The sequence below is a fragment of the Syngnathoides biaculeatus genome, chromosome 17 (assembly GCF_019802595.1).
Source record: "Syngnathoides biaculeatus isolate LvHL_M chromosome 17, ASM1980259v1, whole genome shotgun sequence".
In the NCBI taxonomy this organism is placed as follows: domain Eukaryota; kingdom Metazoa; phylum Chordata; class Actinopteri; order Syngnathiformes; family Syngnathidae; genus Syngnathoides; species Syngnathoides biaculeatus.
In genome coordinates this window covers 3977443-3995525 of record NC_084656.1, presented here as the reverse complement: position 1 = coordinate 3995525, position 18083 = coordinate 3977443, and the positions used below count along the sequence as shown (strand labels likewise).

Sequence of the window (18083 nt, the reverse complement as noted above, 5' to 3'; positions counted from 1 at the left end):
GATAGGGGCATGGGGGGCAAAAAAAACCTGGGCTTGGGCCTTGGGGAACATCTGACCAATTTTTTTTTTTTTTGGGTCAGGACTTCGAAATTTTATTTTAAATTTTTGTCTGAATTTTGTTCACAGATATCGCCAGAATGTACCACAGCCATTCTTTTTTTTTTTTTTTTTTCAAAAATTTACGGGGGGGGGGGCATGCTCGCATTTGTATTTTCAGGAATTTTAACTAAAGTCCACTTTCATCTCTAAACATGTAATTATAGTTTATATTTTTAATAACCATAAATTTCACAGTTATGATGGACCGACTACATTGATAAGCTTTGGCACTTATTATTTAAGTGAAAACACGATCATATAGCTGAAATATTGCTGTCTGCTGCAATCAGTCAATCCAATGTCATGGAATTTTGTATTTAATACTTGGAAAGTCATGGAAAATTCATGGAATTTTGATTCTAAGGACGTGTATGAACCCTGTGTCTGATCTCGAGAAGATCTGTGTGGAGGAGTGGGCCAAAATCCCTCCTACAGTTTGTGCAAACCTGGTGAACAACTACAGGAAACGTTTGACCTCTGTAATTGCAAACAAAGGCGACTGTACCAAATATTAACATTGGTTTTCTCAGGTGTTCAAATACTTATTTGCAGCTGTATCAAACAAATAAATCGTTAAAAAAAATCTTACATTGTGATTTCTGGATTTTTCTTTTTGGATTATATCGCTCATAGTGGACATACACCTACGATGAAAATTTCAGACCCCTCCATGATTTCTAAGTGGGAGAAATTTGCAATATAGCAGGGTATTCAAATACTTACTTTCTTCACTGCATATGGACCTTCCCTTCTGCCACATATTTTTGTGCTTCTGCCTTTTTGAACTGCTTACCTGTGTATGACCTCTGCCTGGAATTAAACCACCCTCGAAAACTATGTAATGCCTTGGAGTCCTGCATTTAAGTCCTACCCCATGCTGCTTACTTGTGACAGAATGAACTGGCCAAAAATCGACCCAACGAACTGTTACCTGGAGAATAAAGCCGTTCCAGAGTTTCTTGCTGACTCCTATCACTGCCTTCTGACGGAGATGGGACACTTTTGTGAGGCAGATTGAGGAGTGTTTCGATCTGGCTCAGAAGAGGAGGTTGGCGAACCCGCAGCCACTGCTCCGTGGTCCGTCTTCTCGTCGTCCAGCCCGCGGTGTCCCCATCTTGTTTTTGTTCTGGTAACGCCTGTCCCATGGCGTTCACCTCTCACTTCTGTTTTGTTGGCGTTAGGTCCACGTCGAGCAACCGTCATTTGTGCTCTCCAATGGCGGCGTTCTACCTGTGGCTGTCTTCTGCTCATTCTTCAGCAACCCTCAACCCACGTCTGCCGCCATGCTCTCCAGCAGTGGCTTAGGACTTATCGCCACCACCTCTCACTTCTGTTTTGGGAGCTTCCAACCATCAGCTCCCCCTTGGCTCTTGGCTCAGCATCGCTGCTCTGCCTGTGGCATCCACCACATGCTCATGTCTGGTCGGCGTTACAGTGTCCACCACGTGCACCTGTCTCTTCTGCACCCAGCCTGAGGCGTCCGCAACTCGTATCAGTCTCATCGGGTTTCATGAGTCATGCACTCGGGTTGCAGCATGCAACCGGCCTTCTTTTCCTGTGCATGTTTCTGTAGCACCTGCAACAGCCACCTCTCGTTCACGCTCCAGTGACTGTGCCAGACCAGCAGCAAAAAAATGACTGCTTAGATTGTCAGTGTCAAAGACGCTATTATCGCTGTTTTTTTCATTTGCTATTCCTATTGTAATTGCCATAATTTCTCATGTATTATGCGCAAAATTTTCAAAAAATATTTTCAGTCAATAGAGCAATATATTATATTTAGGTATAGATTTTTAAAAGAATCACATTGTATAGTCAGGTACAGGTACATAGGATGGTAAAGTTATACATTTACCTTTCAATATGATATTCAATGTATTATGTTACACATTTATATATATTACAGTAATGTGCGCCACCAATCTGAGATCCCTGACCTACTCGTGTGAGTTTGCCATTTTACAATCGTTATCATAGCACATAGCATCAGAAATGGCTGGCCGTGAGTTTCTTTTAACTTAAACTAAGACAAAAAATGTCGTTGACAAAGGCTAGTTATTCAGCAGCTTTTAAACGAAAAGTCAACACTCCTGCTGAAGAAGTGGGCAACCGCAAAGCAGTGCGGCAGTTCAAAGTGACTGAATCGAATGTGAGATTGTGGAGGAAGACGAAGGAGTAAGTAATCCATCAAAAGCATATGAGAATAGTTTTGAGATGTGGAGTGTTACACAGTTCCCAGAGATGAAGCAAGACTATGGTGTCAGCTCACTATCAAAACAAGAGCTCGAACTACAGTGAAGAAAATAAGTATTTGAACACCCTGCTATATTGCAAGTTCTCCCACTTAAAAATCATGGAGGGGTCTGAAATTTTCATCGTAGGTACATGTCCACTGTGAGAGAGATAATCTAAAAAGAAAAATCCAGAAATCACGTCTGATTTATTTTTTTTTATTTATTTTTTTCACGATTTATTTGTGTGATACAGCTGCAAATAAGTGTTTGAACACCTGATAAAAAGAATGTTAATATTTGGTACAGTAGCCTTTGTTTGCAATTACAGAGGTCAAATGTTTCCTATAGTTGTTCACCAGGTTTGCACGCACTGCAGAAGGAATTTTGGCCCACTCCTCCACACAAATCTTCTCGAGATCAGACAGGTTTTTGGGCTGTCGCTGAGAAACACGGTGTTTCAGCTCCCTCCAAAGATTTTCTATTGGGTTTATGTCTGGAGACTGGGTAGGCCACGCCAGAACCTTGATATGCTTCTTATGGAGCCACTCCTTGGTTTTCCTGGTTGTGTGGTTAGGGTCATTGTTGATGTTGTCATGTTGAAAGACCCAGCCACGACCCATCTTCAATCCTCTGACTGAGGAAAAGAGGTTGTTCCCCAAAATCTCACAATACATGGCCGCGGTCGTCGTCTCCTTAACACAGTGCAGTCGTCCTGTCCCATGTGCAGAAAAACACCCGCAAAGCATGATGCTCTCACCCTGATGCTTCACAGTAGGAATGGTGTTCTCGGGATGGAACTCATCATTCGTCTTCCTCCAAACACGGTTAGTGGAATTCTGACCAAAAAGTTCCATTTTGGTCTCATCTGACCACAAAACTTTCTTCCGTGACTCCTCTGTATCATCCAAATGGTCATCAGCAAACTAAAGACGGGCCTTGATATGTGCTGGTTCAAGCAGGGAAACCTTCCGTGCCATGCATGATTGCAAACCATGACATCTTAGTGTATTACCAAGAGTCACCTCAGAAACTGTGGTCCCAAGTCTTTTCTGGTCATTGACCAAGTCCTGTTGTGTAGTCTTGGTCCGATTCCTCGCCATTCTAAGGATCATTGAGACCCCACGAGGTAATATCTTGCATGGGGCTCCACTCCAATTGAGATTGACCGTCATGTTTAGCGTCTTCCGTTTTGTAATGATTGCTCCATAAGTGGACCTTTTTTCACCAAGCTGCTTGACAATTTCTCCATAGCCCTTTCCAGCTGTGTGGAGTTGTACAATTTTGTCTCTGGTGTCTTTGGACAGCTCTTGTGTCTTGGCTATGTTACAAGTTTGAGTCGTACTTATTGTATGGGGTGGACATGTGTCTTTATGCAGCTAATGACCTCATACAGGTGCATCTGATTCAGGATGATACATGCAGTGGTGGTGGACTAACAGGTCTTTGAGGGTCAGAATTCTAGTTGATAGACAGGTCTTCAAACACTTATTTGCAGCTTTATCACACACAAAAATAGTGTGATTTCTGGATTTTTCTTTTTAGATTATCTCTCAGTGGAGATGCACCTACGATGAAAATTTCAGACCCTTCCATGATTTGTAAGTGGGGGAACTTGCAATATAGTAGGATGTTCAAATACTTTCTTCACTGTACATTGAAACGAGTATGAGGGGGGAAAAAAGGAGAGCGCACACAATTAAAATGCTTGCTTTTTTTAATGTGTTCATTATGCTCGTTTATACATCGTTTGAGCTGTCATTTTTTTGACAACAACCTGAGGCCATGGAAGAACTGCTACAGACTGTAGCCGAACAGAGGGCAAGAAGCTGCAGCATTAGCACTGTAGAGCTTCGCCTCAAAGCGCTCACAATAATGAGGAATAAAGGGAAACAAGACTGAGGATTCAAAAAACGTTTCCTTACAAACGCCACGGATGGCACAAAGGAAGATGGGATCGCTGTTTATGATGCAATGCAGGAGGCACCGCAACTGGACCAAGTCATCAATGATGAGTTCCACAGCGATGCACCAAATGTAGCTACTATGGATCTTTTTCAGATTGGAGATGAGTCAGATGTTTCTTTAAAAGGCTTGACCAAGGATGAGTTAATGTAATGGATAAACTGCACTGTGCACAAATGTTTAATGCACAAATATTTAATGCAAAAAATGTATCTCCAAAAAGTAAGTTAAACAGTGGTAAAATATTTAACACTGTAATACATGTTATTAACTGAATGTATTAATAAAATGTTATTCCATCATTGAGCATTTATTTTAGTTGGTTGAGGGATTCTGTTCTGACATATACACGTAGCGGGACAAGTGTGACCTGTGGCCTGTCCTGACATATATACAGTATTCCCACTACATCAGCACATGCACCAAGATTATTATTCATAATTGTTGTACAGACATTTTTTTTTAAAAAGAATACAAGTACAAACAACAAAAGTACAAATTCAGTGAACTAGAAATATAAATAATTCCCAATATTTTGAGTATATGGATAGCAGCAAATTGAAGTTTCCCAGATTTTTTTTTTCTTTTTTTTTTTGTTTTCAAGGTCAACTTTGTGGGTGCACATTATACTTAAGGACACATTATACACAAGAAATTACGGTACTTATTGTAGCCATTTTCCTGTCTGGACATTTACGGCAGATTTCTATCGTTACAGGCTTACGCTGACTACATGGGATTCATTCTGACTCTTAATGAAAGTGTGAAGGGAAAGAAGCTAACATGTACCTATAATGTCTCTGAGGTATGCTGTCTTTTTCAACCAGAGAAATTGTTTCATGATATTCTAATAGCATTTTCTGATTTGGAGACTATGAATTGGATACAGTTACCATTTTCTTCAAGCCCGACATCCAAAATTATTGTTGCAGATAATTCTATGCATGTCTTCCTTGAAATGTAGCTGGTTTAAACATGATGTACCTGAGCCAAATGCCTTTGTGTCTTGCTACAGTCATGTTTGGTTTGTCTTGTATGACAGACAGTGGAAAAGTTACTCAATCTTTTGGAGACTCTGGACCGGTGGATAAATGAGACCCCCCCTGTTGACCAGCCTTCTCGCTTTGGTAATAAAGCCTTCAGAACCTGGTTTGCTCAATTAGAACAGGTTAGTCAGCATACATACATAAAAACACACATGCTGCACTGCTTCAAATGGGACTCCTTACTATTCTGTCTCCAAATGTTATGTATCAGTGGTTCACAGAAGACTAACAAGTTGACTTCAATCTTGTGAGAGCATCTGATCAATTTGCTAATCTAAAAACAGCAAATACAAATATAAATCAATTAGCCGCACTGAAGTACAAAATTATTATTCATCCATTAATGTTCTACCACTTATTGGAGGTTGGGTCGCTCGGGCGGTAGCATCAGCAGGGATGCCCTTTTCCCCGACCACTTCATCCAGCTCTTATGGGGGGATCCTGAGGACTTCCCAGGCTAGCTAAGAGACTTAATCTCTCCAGTATGTCCTGGGTCATCTTCGGGGTCTCTTTACAGTAGGACGTCCCCGGAACACCTCACTAGGGAGCACCAAGGAAGCATCCAAATCAAATGTCTCAGCCACCCCATCTAACTTCTGTCAATGTGGAGGAGCAGCAGCTCGACTCTGAGTCCCTCCTGGATGACCAGGCTTCTCACCTTATCTTTAAGGAAGAGCCTGGATACCCTGTCGAGGAAATTTATTTCGGCTGCTTGTGTCTGGGATCATGTTCTTTCGGTCATGACGCACAGCTCATGACCATCCTCACGAAGGTTGTGGGAGTGGTGGAGCCTATCCCATTTGTCAACGGGCAGGAGGCAGGGTATACCCTGAATTGATTGCCAGCCAATCGCAGGACAGAGACAGACGAGTCGCACTCACAATCACACCTAGGGGCAATTTAGAATGTCCAATTAATGTTGCATGTTTTTGGGATCTGGGTGGAAACAGGAGTGCCCGTAGAAATCCCACGCAGACATGGGGATAACATACAATCTCCACACAGGGAGGGCCGGGATTGAACCCTGGACCTCATAACTGTGAGGCTTTACAGTTGCACCACACTGCTGTCGGAGCGGAGCGCGATCTGTAAATCTGAGAGCTTTGCCTTTTGACTTCGCTCCTTCTTTACCACAATGGACTAATACAAAGCCTGAATTACTGCAGACACTTCACCAATCCCCCTCTCATTCTCCCACTCCATGCTTCACTAACTGGTGAACAAGACCCTAAGATAATTGAAGTCCTCCACTTGGGGCAGGATCTCATCCCCAATCTGGATTGGGCATGTTCCCTGTTTCCAATCGAGGACCATGATCTTGGATTTGGAGGTGCTGATTCTCATCTCAGCCGCTTCACACTCTGCTGTGAACCGCTTCAGTGAGGGTTGGAGATCACAGCTTGTCTTTCTCCATGACCTCCCTGAATACTCCCATGTCTGAGTTTTTGCTTCAGCTGCATTCATCAAAGCTGCGTTGCCATTACCCATCCGCAACCCGAGTCCCACAGGGGAGAAATGCGCAATAGGACTCCATCAACTTGACTGCATCCCTCACCATTGGTGTCCACTAACAAATTCAGGGATTACTGCTGCAACAGACACCGACCATCTTAATCCCACCGCTGCAGTCTGCCACCTCAGAAATTGAGGACACTGGGACTCAATGTCCACTCGGACTCAATGTCTCCCGCATATCCCAGAACACGAGCAAAGTTCTTTCAAATGTGGCAGTTTAAACTCTTTCTTACAGTGGATTCTGCCAGACATTCCCAGCAGATCATCACAAAACTTTTGGGCCTACCACGTCGGACCAGCATCTTCCCCCACCATCGGAGCAACTCTGCACCAAGTGGTGATCAGTTGCCGCCCCACTCTTCACCCGAATGTGCTAGACATGCAGCCACAAGTCAGATGACAAAACCACAAAGTAGATCATCAAGCTGCGACCTAGGGTGTCCTGGTGTGAACTGCACATGTGGAGACCCATATGCTTGAACATGGTATTTCTTATGGACAAACAGTGATGAGCACAGAAGTCCAGTAACAACATCGCTCCAGTTCTGATCGGGCCCTTGGGGGTAGGTTCTTCCCAATCACGCCCTTCCAGGTCTTACTGTCATTGCCAATTTGAGCTTTGAAGTTGCGCAGCAGAATGTTGGCGTCCTAAGCAAGAACGCTCTCCCTCTAAGGACTCCGAAAAAGCGAGGTACTCGCAACTGTTTTTTTCGGCACATAATCACAGACATCAGTCAGGACCTGAAAGGCAGAGGGAGACTACTCTTTCATCCACCGGAGTGAACCCCAATGGAGGCCCCAAGCTGGGGGAGAATAATTATACCCACACCTGCTCGGTGCCTCTCACCGTGTGCATCTCAAGAGTGGAAAAGAGTCCAACAATCCTCAAGACGACTGGTATCAGAGCCCAAGCCATGTGCGGAGGCAAGCCTGTCTATATCTTGTCAGAACTTCTAGACCTTGCACACCATCTTGGGGGTTTCCTACTAGAGAATTGACATTCCACGTCCCTTGAGCCAGCTGCTGTAATTGGGGATCGGATTGCCAAGGTCCCTGCCTTTGGCTACCGCCTACCTCACACTGCACCTGAGCTCTATGGCACCTTCTACAGGTGGTGAACCCATGGGAAGGCTGGCCAACATTACCCTTTTGGCCTGTGCCAAGCCCCTCTGGTGCAGACCTGGCCAACAGGTGCTTGCCTTCTAGCCCCACCTCCAAGCCTGGCCCCAGAGTGGGGCCTCCGGAAAGGAGAACCTTCGATTCAATGTTTGTATTTGTCATAGGGGTTTATGGAGACATTCTTTGTCTGTTACCCCACCTAGGACCTTTTTGCCGTGGGTGACCCTACCAGGGGTGTGAAGTGCAAGATAACTTGGCTCCTAGGATCATTGGGACACACAAACTCCTCCACCACATTTCGGTGATGGCTCATGGATGGGGAAATGTATTATATATATATATACTGTAGTTTGAGATTTGTTTACTGTTCTCATACTTGTATCATGTTAATGTTCTCTACAAATATTTAACAAGCTTCCTGCAGTGGATGTTTATATTTATCAACTGGTATCCAACCGTTTGTCTACAACAAATACCTACCCTTTACAGAAAATTTAAATATCATGGAACAGTTTACGTATTTCCATAATCAACAAGTTAAACTTTCATACAGGACCCACAACTTAAACAGGATTTATTTACAGGCTTTGTACAACCAGGATTTTTGAGGCCGATCACTTAGTTTAAATAAAATAATCATCGAATACTGATCACAAGACTGACCAATATCTATCTAAATGATTTGTTCATTTACGGTATATACATCTGTATTGTACACTGCAGCTCTTTAGATATCTTCAGTTCATGTATGCCAATCAGACAGGTCAAACCAACATACTTACTGTAGTTAAATTTCTTAATTAGAATTACACACAGGGAAACTTTAGAGCAGGGGTCACCAACGCGGTGCCCACAGGCGCATGGTAGCCCGCGAGGACAATTTGAGGACAATTTTAATCGGACTTGCTTATGTTATTTAAGTTTTTAAAATACCTGTAAATTCACATCATACAAAGAATTAAAACTAAAATATTTTATGTATGTTTAATGAACAAATGACTGAAGTCTCCTGCAAACAAGTCATGTAGCCGTTCGTACAGTTAGTTCTCACGAAGTAGCCCTCAGCCTCAAAAAAGTTGATGACCCCTGCTTTAGAGCATCAGTCAACAGAAAAATGGGAGAACCGTTAGTTCTTGGACTAGCTTGCTCGGCTAACATTACGTTTTGTTGCCTACTTGCAAGTTGTATCGTATAAAGAGTAGGTGAATAGATCTCAAGCAAGCTTTGAATTACAGTGAAGAAAATAAGTATTTGAACACCCTGCTATATTTCAAGTTCTCCCACTTAGAAATCATGGAGGGGGGGTCTGAAATTCACAATCTATGATTTTTTTTAAATTTATTTGTGTGATACAGCTGCAAATAAGCATTTGAAAACCTGAGAAAACCAATGTTATTTGGTACAGTAGCCTTTGTTTGCAATTACAGAGGTCAAACATTTCCTGTAATTGTTCGGTTTGCACACACTGCGGGTTGGATTGTGGCCCACTCCTCCACACAGATCTTCTCTAGATCAGACATGTTTCTGGGCTGATGCTGAGAAACATAGTATTTCAGCTGCCTCCAAAGATTTTCTATTGGGTTTAGGTCTAGAGACTGGCTAGGCCACACCAGAACCTTGATATGCTTCTTACGGAGCCACTCCTTGGTTTCCTGGTTGTGTACTTCGGGTCATTGTCATGTTGAAAGACCCAGCCACGACCCATCCTCAATGCTCTGACTGAGCAAAGCATGATGCTACCACCCCAATGCTTCATAGTTAGGATGGTGTTCTTGGGAGGGAACTCATCATTCGTCTTCCTCCAAACTCAGTGGAATTATGACCAAAAAGTTCCATTTTGGTCTCATCTCATCACAAAATCATCCAAATGGTCATCGACAAACTTAAGACAGGCCTTGACATGTGCTGGTTTAAGCAGGGGAACCTTCCGTGCCATGCATGATTTCAAACCATGAACCTGTCTTAAGTTTGCCAGTAAAGTTTGGGTCTCACTGATCCTTAGAAAGGTGAGGAATATACCATTTTTATCAAATATGTATTTGCAGCTGTATAACACAAATAAATAGTTTAAAAAATCATATGTTGTGATTTCTGGATTTTTCTTTTTAGATTCTCTCTCTCACAGTGGACATGCACCAACGATAAAAATTTCAGACCCCATTATGATTTCTAAGTGGGAGAACTTTCAATATAGCAGGGTGTTCTAATACTTGTTTTCTTCACTGTAAGTCTTCTCCTGACCACCGGTGAGCACCAGCACAGGTTTCCCCACCTTTTTGTCTTATAATATACAAAATGCAATTGATTCTTATTGTTGTTGCCATAGTAATGAGTGTATCTGGTCCCATTTGAGTTGACGAGAGCCCAGTGATTGAAAAAGATGGGATGCAGCGGTAATTCCTGATTGCGAGTGTTCTGAGAGGCACAGCATGCTCCCTCTTTTTGAATTACGAATGAGGTAATTCAAATCCCGCCATCCTGCCACTCTTGTATCTTCCTTCCTTGAAAAGCTTCTGTGCTTATCCTATCTGGTGCTCTGTCACCCAATCAGAGCAGCCACAGTACACTCTGCCACACCCATTGTGGCACTCTAAACAACTGAACTGCACATTCCAACATAGCTTTGAGTTTTCTAACGGTTCTGGGTGTAGCAGAGCTTGCTCGTCGAACATTTCACAATACACCCTAAGGCACATGCAGTAAGTAGTTTGGGGAAAAATGTTATAGAGCCTCAAAACTAGACAGGGCTAAGAAAAAAAAGTCTCAAAGTCACCTATCCAATCCTCATAGCAAATTATTGGCCCTCTCAAGATCAGCAGATGCTATGTTTGTTTGTAGATCCATGTAATTTTATGTTGCCGTCTCCAGGAAGGAGAAGCCTTGGTGTCAGCAGTGCTACCTGCTGACAAACAAACTGCGGCTCCAGAGATAGCAGTCTACCTGAAAGAGTCTGTGGGGAACTCCACCAGGATAGACTATGGAACAGGTATGGTTTTATTTCTGATAATGCTCTGCTAAAACCAAAGGCATTTATTTGCACGAACTATTGGACTGAACTGAGATTATGTGCCCGGCACAAATGTCACTACAGAGCTGTAATGTAAGTGTTACATTATCTTGTTGGATCACTAAATATCAAATTTGTCAATGTCTTACAATTCATCCTCTTAAAATGCGCCAAATGTAAATTTCTTAACTGTCCTATGGTTAACCTTTTGACCTTTTTTTCCTTATTTGTGTCACAAACAATGTTAGAAATAGTTTATAAAGGAGATTTTTAGCCATATCTTCTATGACAGTCACAATTCACATTTCTAGTTTCTTTTTTAGGGGAGGTTGAAATTGGAAAGACAAGGACAGTGGTCTGAAAATGTGAGGCCCCTTCTGATTTTTTTTTTTTCACACGTTTGTCATCCTTAAATGTTTCCCCATCACAAGTTAAAATATCAAATGAACGTAATTATTAAAGACCATACGAAAAGCACAAAGTGATTTTTCAATGATTTTTATTAAGGGAGGGCAAAAAATTAAAACCTATATGACCCTGGGTGAAAAGTGATTGCCCCCACCCCCTTTTAAAGCATAACTATGGTTTATAAAATATATCCATCATCTGAGCCACGTATCGTCGCGTTGGGGCTGGACCCTATCCCATCAATCTTCGGGCAGAAGGCTGGGTAAACCCTGAACTGGTTGCCAGCCAATCACACCTAGGGGCAAATAGTCTCCAATTAATGCATGTTTTTGAGATGTGGTAGGAAACCGGAGTGCCCGGAGCAAACCCACGCAGACATGGGGAAAAAACTCCACACAGGCGTGGCTGAGATTTGAACCCCAGTCCTGACAACTCTGAGACAATTGCGTGAATCAGTCTCCACCTAGTTGCTTTGTTTACAATACTTGAGCTTGATTGCTCAAGAAACCCCTAGCCTATGCACTGCCACGATCAAGAAATCGCTTAAAGAGGACCTGCCTAACAAAGTGAAGTAAACAAATAGATTCTAAAATACTAGACATGATGCAGAGATCTAAAGAAAATCGGGAACAAATGAGAGCACGTAATTGAGATCTGTCAGTGTGGTTTTAAAAAAAAAAAAAAAAACTTTTTGTTCCAAAGCTTTGGGACTCCACCGAACCACAGTGAGAACTGTTATCCACAAATGACAAAAACATAGAACGGTGTTGAACCTTTCCAGGAGTGGCCGGCCAACTAAAGTGTCCCCAAGAGCACAGTGATAATTTATGAAGCATTCACAAAAGAACCCACAACAACAACATCCAAAGAACTGAAGGCTTCACTTGCATCAGTTAAGGCATCCCTATAAACATTCTAAAATAGAGATTGTAATGAAAAATACCCATAATATTATTCACTTGAATGTTTATACGAAAAAATAAATGTGAGGGGAGAGCGCGTCATCCATGCGCAAATTTGCAGAAGTGTCATTCTACGATATCCAAGTGGTCATCATCTTGGCTGCGTCCTCCGTCCGTTACGTCACCCGGACATTCGCAAATGAAAACACACAGTGCACCCTGACTATGGGAGACAAATGCGCCCCGTCTGACACGGAAGCTCTTTGCGAAAAGGAGAACACCACACAACCGAGTGAAGTTACCGGGGCAATATTACACTATTGTTTCGAGCCATATTCAGATGATATGCGATCACGGCCAAACTGCATCCCCGTCCGGTCCACTTCCGCGGTGTTGATGAGCCGTTGCGGCTCATCGCAGCCTGCCGGATTGGCTGATTTTCTGCGCCGTGGCATATAAGGAGGAGGTGGAACTGAGCCAAGCTGCTTTTAGGGGTACATTCAAAGCCGCCGCTGTACTTGTTGAAGACCGTCGAGCCGGGGCGCATTACTGCCTACCTGTTATTTTGAACCCACAAAGCTCTCGTCCTCTGCACCTGTGCAATCCATTTTTCACAACGAACAGGGTCTCTTTCAAACTTATGAAGCGTATTTCCATTCTCCCGAGTGTTCGAGCAATGTCCAGCAATGCAATGAGCCGGCATTTTGGCTAACACGAAGGAACAACGAGCTACCTTCCCGGAGGTAGAACTAATGGAAACAAACGAATCCACTAGGGGGTGCCACTGTCCTTTACGTCACTTCCTGCTTCTTCTGGAAAACAAATCCCTCGAGAGGATTTTCATGGCGGGAGTTACAAAAAGATGTATACGTCAAAGTCATGTTTTGTGGTGGGGAAAAAAAACACATGGGACCATATTGGTTGTGGGTTTTTCATTAATAATATACCAAAAATCATCCATTTCATGACACTTGACCTTTAAGGTCAGTGTTCATGACTCCACCATAAGAAAGAAACTCTCTAAAAATGGTCTCCATGACAGAGTTCCAGGATGAAAACCACCGCTGAGCAAAAGGAAACATTTAGGTTCATCTCAATTCATCAAGACATCTTGATGATCCCCATGACTTGGAAGTTGTGGATGTGGAAGAGTTGCTGTGATAAATTAAACTATGAATTCTGCACTCTACCCCAAAATCCTGACGGAGAATGTCCCCCCATCTGTTTGTGACCTCAGGCTGAATTAGACATGCTTTCTGCAGCTGGACAAAGTCAAGCAAAAACACAGCAGCAACTCCACCTCTGAATGGCTTAAGTAAAGCAAAATAAAGAATTTCAATTATCTTTGTCAAAGGCCTGACCTGAATCTTATTGTTTTTTTGTTGGTATGCTGTGACATATCAACAGGGTTCCGTAGATTGATAAGATACAGTGGTAGCTCGACTTACGAACATCTCTTGTAACAAAAAAATTCAGGATACAAAATGAAAAAATGGGCCCTCGATACGCAGTCCCCAAATTCCACCTCATGTCAACATCATGTATCTCGGTTTATGTGGCGCAATAGAGGTGCTCTGCCATTGGCTATCACCGTGGCCTTTTCCTGGGAATACATATGCTAGGAGGGATGTCAGTCTTTAATCATGATGTTTTACGTTTCCCTTGGACACTCGACTGTGACAAAATCATGATGTGTTTTCAGATGCTGTCACACGCTAACACATATTGGTAAACTACAACTTTTTTGTTATTTTTTGCAAGTTTATTCATCTTTATTCACCATGGGGCCCAAGAAACCTTAGTGGAATTAAGTTGTCCGTGGGTCCATTCATACTTATGTTTACTTTCAGCTATCTAACATTTACAGCCTTCTCTGTCCCCCACGATGCCTTATGCTGGACATTCACCCTTCTCTTCGCATTGTCTCCCAACGCCAAGCAAAAATTAATATAATTTGTATTATTCTGTACATTATGTACTTTGAATGCTTATGGGGGTCGGAGTGCTTGGAACGAATTAGACTATTTACATGTAAAAAGAGAGTCTACTTATGAAAAATTCACATCACAAAATGACTTACGAAACGAATTAATTTTGTAAGTAGTGGTTCCACTGTATTTAAGAGTGACCAAAAAAAAAAAATTATGAGGGCAAGCCCTTTTTTCACACCACTCGATTTATTCAAAATTGGTCGTTGACCCCAACACATTCAGGTGTTTTTAGTGCTTGTTCACCACCTTTTGGGTGTTTAAAATTGAATGGGGAAATAATTGCCAAAAAAAAAAAAAAACATGCTCATGAAGGGGTTAAGCACACCACAGTAAAAATGCACTCCTTAAATTTTCACAATAGTTATTAGAGCCAACAAGATGGTGCCAATGCAATAATTTTCTATAAATTGATGCTTTGGCCTGTCCAATAAAAGAACCTCCCCACACTTCACCAAATTTCCTTCGCACAAGACGCCAAAAGATGGTGCCAAAGCACTACTTTTCTGTTGGACAGAGTACGTTTTGGTGGAACTTCGTTTCAGGAGGAGCACAAATTTAGAAAAAGAAAAGACTGACTTAGTCCATTAGAAATGATTGAATAATTATTTTTTTGAGAAAAATTACGGTTGTTCACATTCTGCTCACAGAGTGGAATTGCACTTGCACAGTTTCTGATCTTATTTCATGTCATGTTTTTCCTTTTCAGGTCATGAAGCTGCTTTTGCTGCATTCCTCTGCTGTCTTTGTAAGGTTGGAGCTCTTAAAGTAGATGATCAACTGGCAATAGTTTTCAAGGTTTTTAACAAGTAAGTGTTTATTGTGGACTTGGTGATATTAGTTTTTTTCCTTTTTACACAATAGAGTAGGATAGACAAAGTTATACATTTTTGAGGGGAAAAAAAAGGTGCCAGAAAATTCCATTGAATTTCAAGGCTTTGTGTAACTAACTGCCCTTCAAATCATCCTTTTCACTTAATTTTAGTCACTTCAAATCAACCATTTTTCCCTCCCTCAGATATCTCTCAGTAATGAGGAAGCTTCAGAGGACCTATAGAATGGAACCAGCTGGGAGCCAAGGTGTATGGGGTCTCGATGACTTCCAGTTTTTACCTTTTATATGGGGTAGCTCACAATTTGTTGGTAAGAAAATGTTTAACTACAATTAAAAGAAAAGTTTCATTTCCCTATCATACTGTATTTCCTCATTTTCAATAGACAGAGTTTGAAAGTTAACATATTCAGACTGGCTTTCTGGAGCTGGTTTATCAGGTTCTTGGCAATCTTTCTTGTGAAATCTTTCTCATTTGATTATTTACTCTGGCCAAGCAGCTATCACTAGGACAGGTATGGGGCACTGACAGGCCGCATTGCACCCCCACAAGTAGTTGAATAGCATGTGAACTGAGCCCAACTTGCAATGATTCATATCACAGACGGGGAGAGCAACAAACTGGAAAAGATTAAGAGGGGCACATGTGCGTTTGTGTGTGTGTATATATGTGTATATATATATATATATATATATATATATATATATTTTTTTATTTTTTTTTTCCCCTTTCAGCTTGTCCCGTTAGGGGTCGCCGCAGCGTGTCTACTTTTTCCATCTTAGCCTATCCCCGGCATCTTCCTCTCTCACACCCACTGCCCTCATGTCTTCCATCAACCTTCTCTTTGGTCTTCCTCTCGCCCTTTTGCCTGGCAGCTCCATCCTCAGCACCCTTCTACCAAGATACTCAGTTGCTGATCCCTGATGCAGTTCCACCTCCACCTTAAATTCTACTGTCACACTTATGGCACACCTCACCACTGTTCTGCAGCCCTCATACATGTCCTGTACTATTTTAACATATTTCTCCACACCAGACTTACGCATGTAGTGCCACAGTTCCTCCCTTGGTACTCTGTCATAGGCTTTCTCTAGATCAGGGGTCACCAACGCGATGCCCACGGGCGCATGGTAGCTCGCGAGGACAATTTAAGGTGCCCGCGAAGCATGTTCTAAAAACACCACAGCTTAAAATTTTGACTGACTTGCTTATGTTATTTAAATTTTTAAAATACCTGTAATGTCACATCATACAAAAACATTAAAAGGAAAATATCTTATGTATAATGAACTATGACTGAAGTTTGCTTCAAACAAGTCATGTAGCCCAATCAGTTCTCACGAAGTAGCCCTCAGCCTAAAAAAGGTTGATGACCCCTGCTCGAGATCCACAAAGACACAGTGTAGCCCCTTCTGACCTTCTCTCTACTTTTCCACTAGCATCCTCAAAGCAAATAATGCATCTGTGGTACTCTTTCTAGGCATGAAACCATACTGTTGCTCACAGATATTTACTTGTGTCCAGAGTCTAGCCTCCACTACTCTTTCCCATAACTTCATTGTGTGGCTCATCAGCTTTATTCTTCAATAGTTCCCATGCCTCTGCAAATCACCTTTGTTCTTAAAAATGGGAACTAGCACACTTTTGTCCTCTATTCTTCAGGCACCTTCTCACCCGCTAGTATTCTGTTGACTAAGTTGGTTAAAAACTCCACAGCCACCTCTCCTACTCCATGGTAAAATAATTTAAACCCTGCTCCTACACTTCTAGCCTTACTACCTTTCCACCTGCTCTCTATAATACACAATATAGTGCCTTGTGAAAGTATTTGGGCCCCTTGAACTTTCCAACCTTTCGCCACATTTCAGGTTTCAAACATAAACATGTCATTTTTATTTTTATTTTTTTGTCAAGAATCAATGACAAGTGGGACACAATCGTGAAGTGGAACAAAAATTATTGGCTATTTTATACTTTTTTTTCAAATGAAAATATTTGCAATATTTTTCGGCCCCTTTACTTTTAAGTGCAGCAAACTCACTCCAGAAGTTCATTGAGGATCTCTGAATGATCCAATGTTGACTGATGATGATAACTAGAATCCACCTGACCAAGACCCGGCCATCCCTTTAAACTTTCACCTCGAACAAGGAGAAGACAGATCAAAGATGCAGTCAAGAGGTCCATGATCACTCTGGATGAACTGCAGAGATCTACAGCTGAAGTAGGCCAGTCTATTCATAGGACAATAATCAATCGTACACTGCACAAATCTGCTCCTTTGTGGAAGAATGGCAAGAAGAAAGCCATTTCTGAAAGGTGTCCATATAAAGTCTTGTTTAAAGTTTGCCACAAGCCACCTGGGAGACACACCAAATATGTGGAAGAAGGTGCTCTTGTCAGATGAAACCAAAATCAAACTCTTGGCCACAATGCAAAAATTATATGTTTGGCATAAAAGCAACACAGCTCATCACCCTGAACAAACCATCCCCACTGTCAAACATGGTGGTGGCAGCTTTATGGTTTGGGCTTGCTTTTCTTCAGCAGGGACAGGAAAATGGTTAAAATTGATGGGAAGATGAATTGAGCCAAATACAGGACCATTATGGAAGAAAATCTGTTGCATTCTGCAAAAGAGACTGGTATGGAGATTTATCTTCCAACAGAACTACGGTCCAAAACAAAAACCCACATCTAAAATGGAATGGTTCACAAATAAACCTATGTAGGTGTGAGAGTGGCCAAGTCAAACTCCAGACCTCAATCCAATCAATAATGTGTAATGTATGGGCAGACCTGAAGACTGCTGTTCACAAACGCTCTCCATCCAACCTCAGTGAGCTCAAGCTGTTTTGCAAATAAGTGTGGAAGAATTTCAGTCCCTCGATGTGCAAAACTGTTTTCATTTTAAAAAGTTTAAAATATCCAATAAATTTTGTTTCACTTCACGATTGTGTCCCACTTGTT

At 42.0% G+C, this 18083-nt stretch overlaps 2 protein-coding genes across 7 annotated transcripts in view; one reads left to right on the top strand and one right to left on the bottom strand.

The window, feature by feature from the left end:
- ptpa (protein phosphatase 2 phosphatase activator) overlaps nt 1-18083 on the top strand; it is a 66742-nt gene that overhangs the window by 10033 nt on the left and 38626 nt on the right. For all 6 annotated transcript variants that reach the window (XM_061801642.1, XM_061801640.1, XM_061801641.1 and 3 more), the window contains exons 3-7: nt 5014-5100; nt 5338-5463; nt 10844-10961; nt 14990-15089; nt 15299-15423. In XM_061801642.1, the coding sequence (XP_061657626.1) occupies nt 5014-5100; nt 5338-5463; nt 10844-10961; nt 14990-15089; nt 15299-15423 (556 nt within the window). The remainder of the gene's footprint in view (nt 1-5013; nt 5101-5337; nt 5464-10843; nt 10962-14989; nt 15090-15298; nt 15424-18083) is intronic.
- The window catches only part of crata (carnitine O-acetyltransferase a), a 63608-nt gene that overhangs the window by 40560 nt on the left and 4965 nt on the right, over nt 1-18083 (bottom strand). The gene's annotated exons all lie outside the window — the stretch shown is intronic.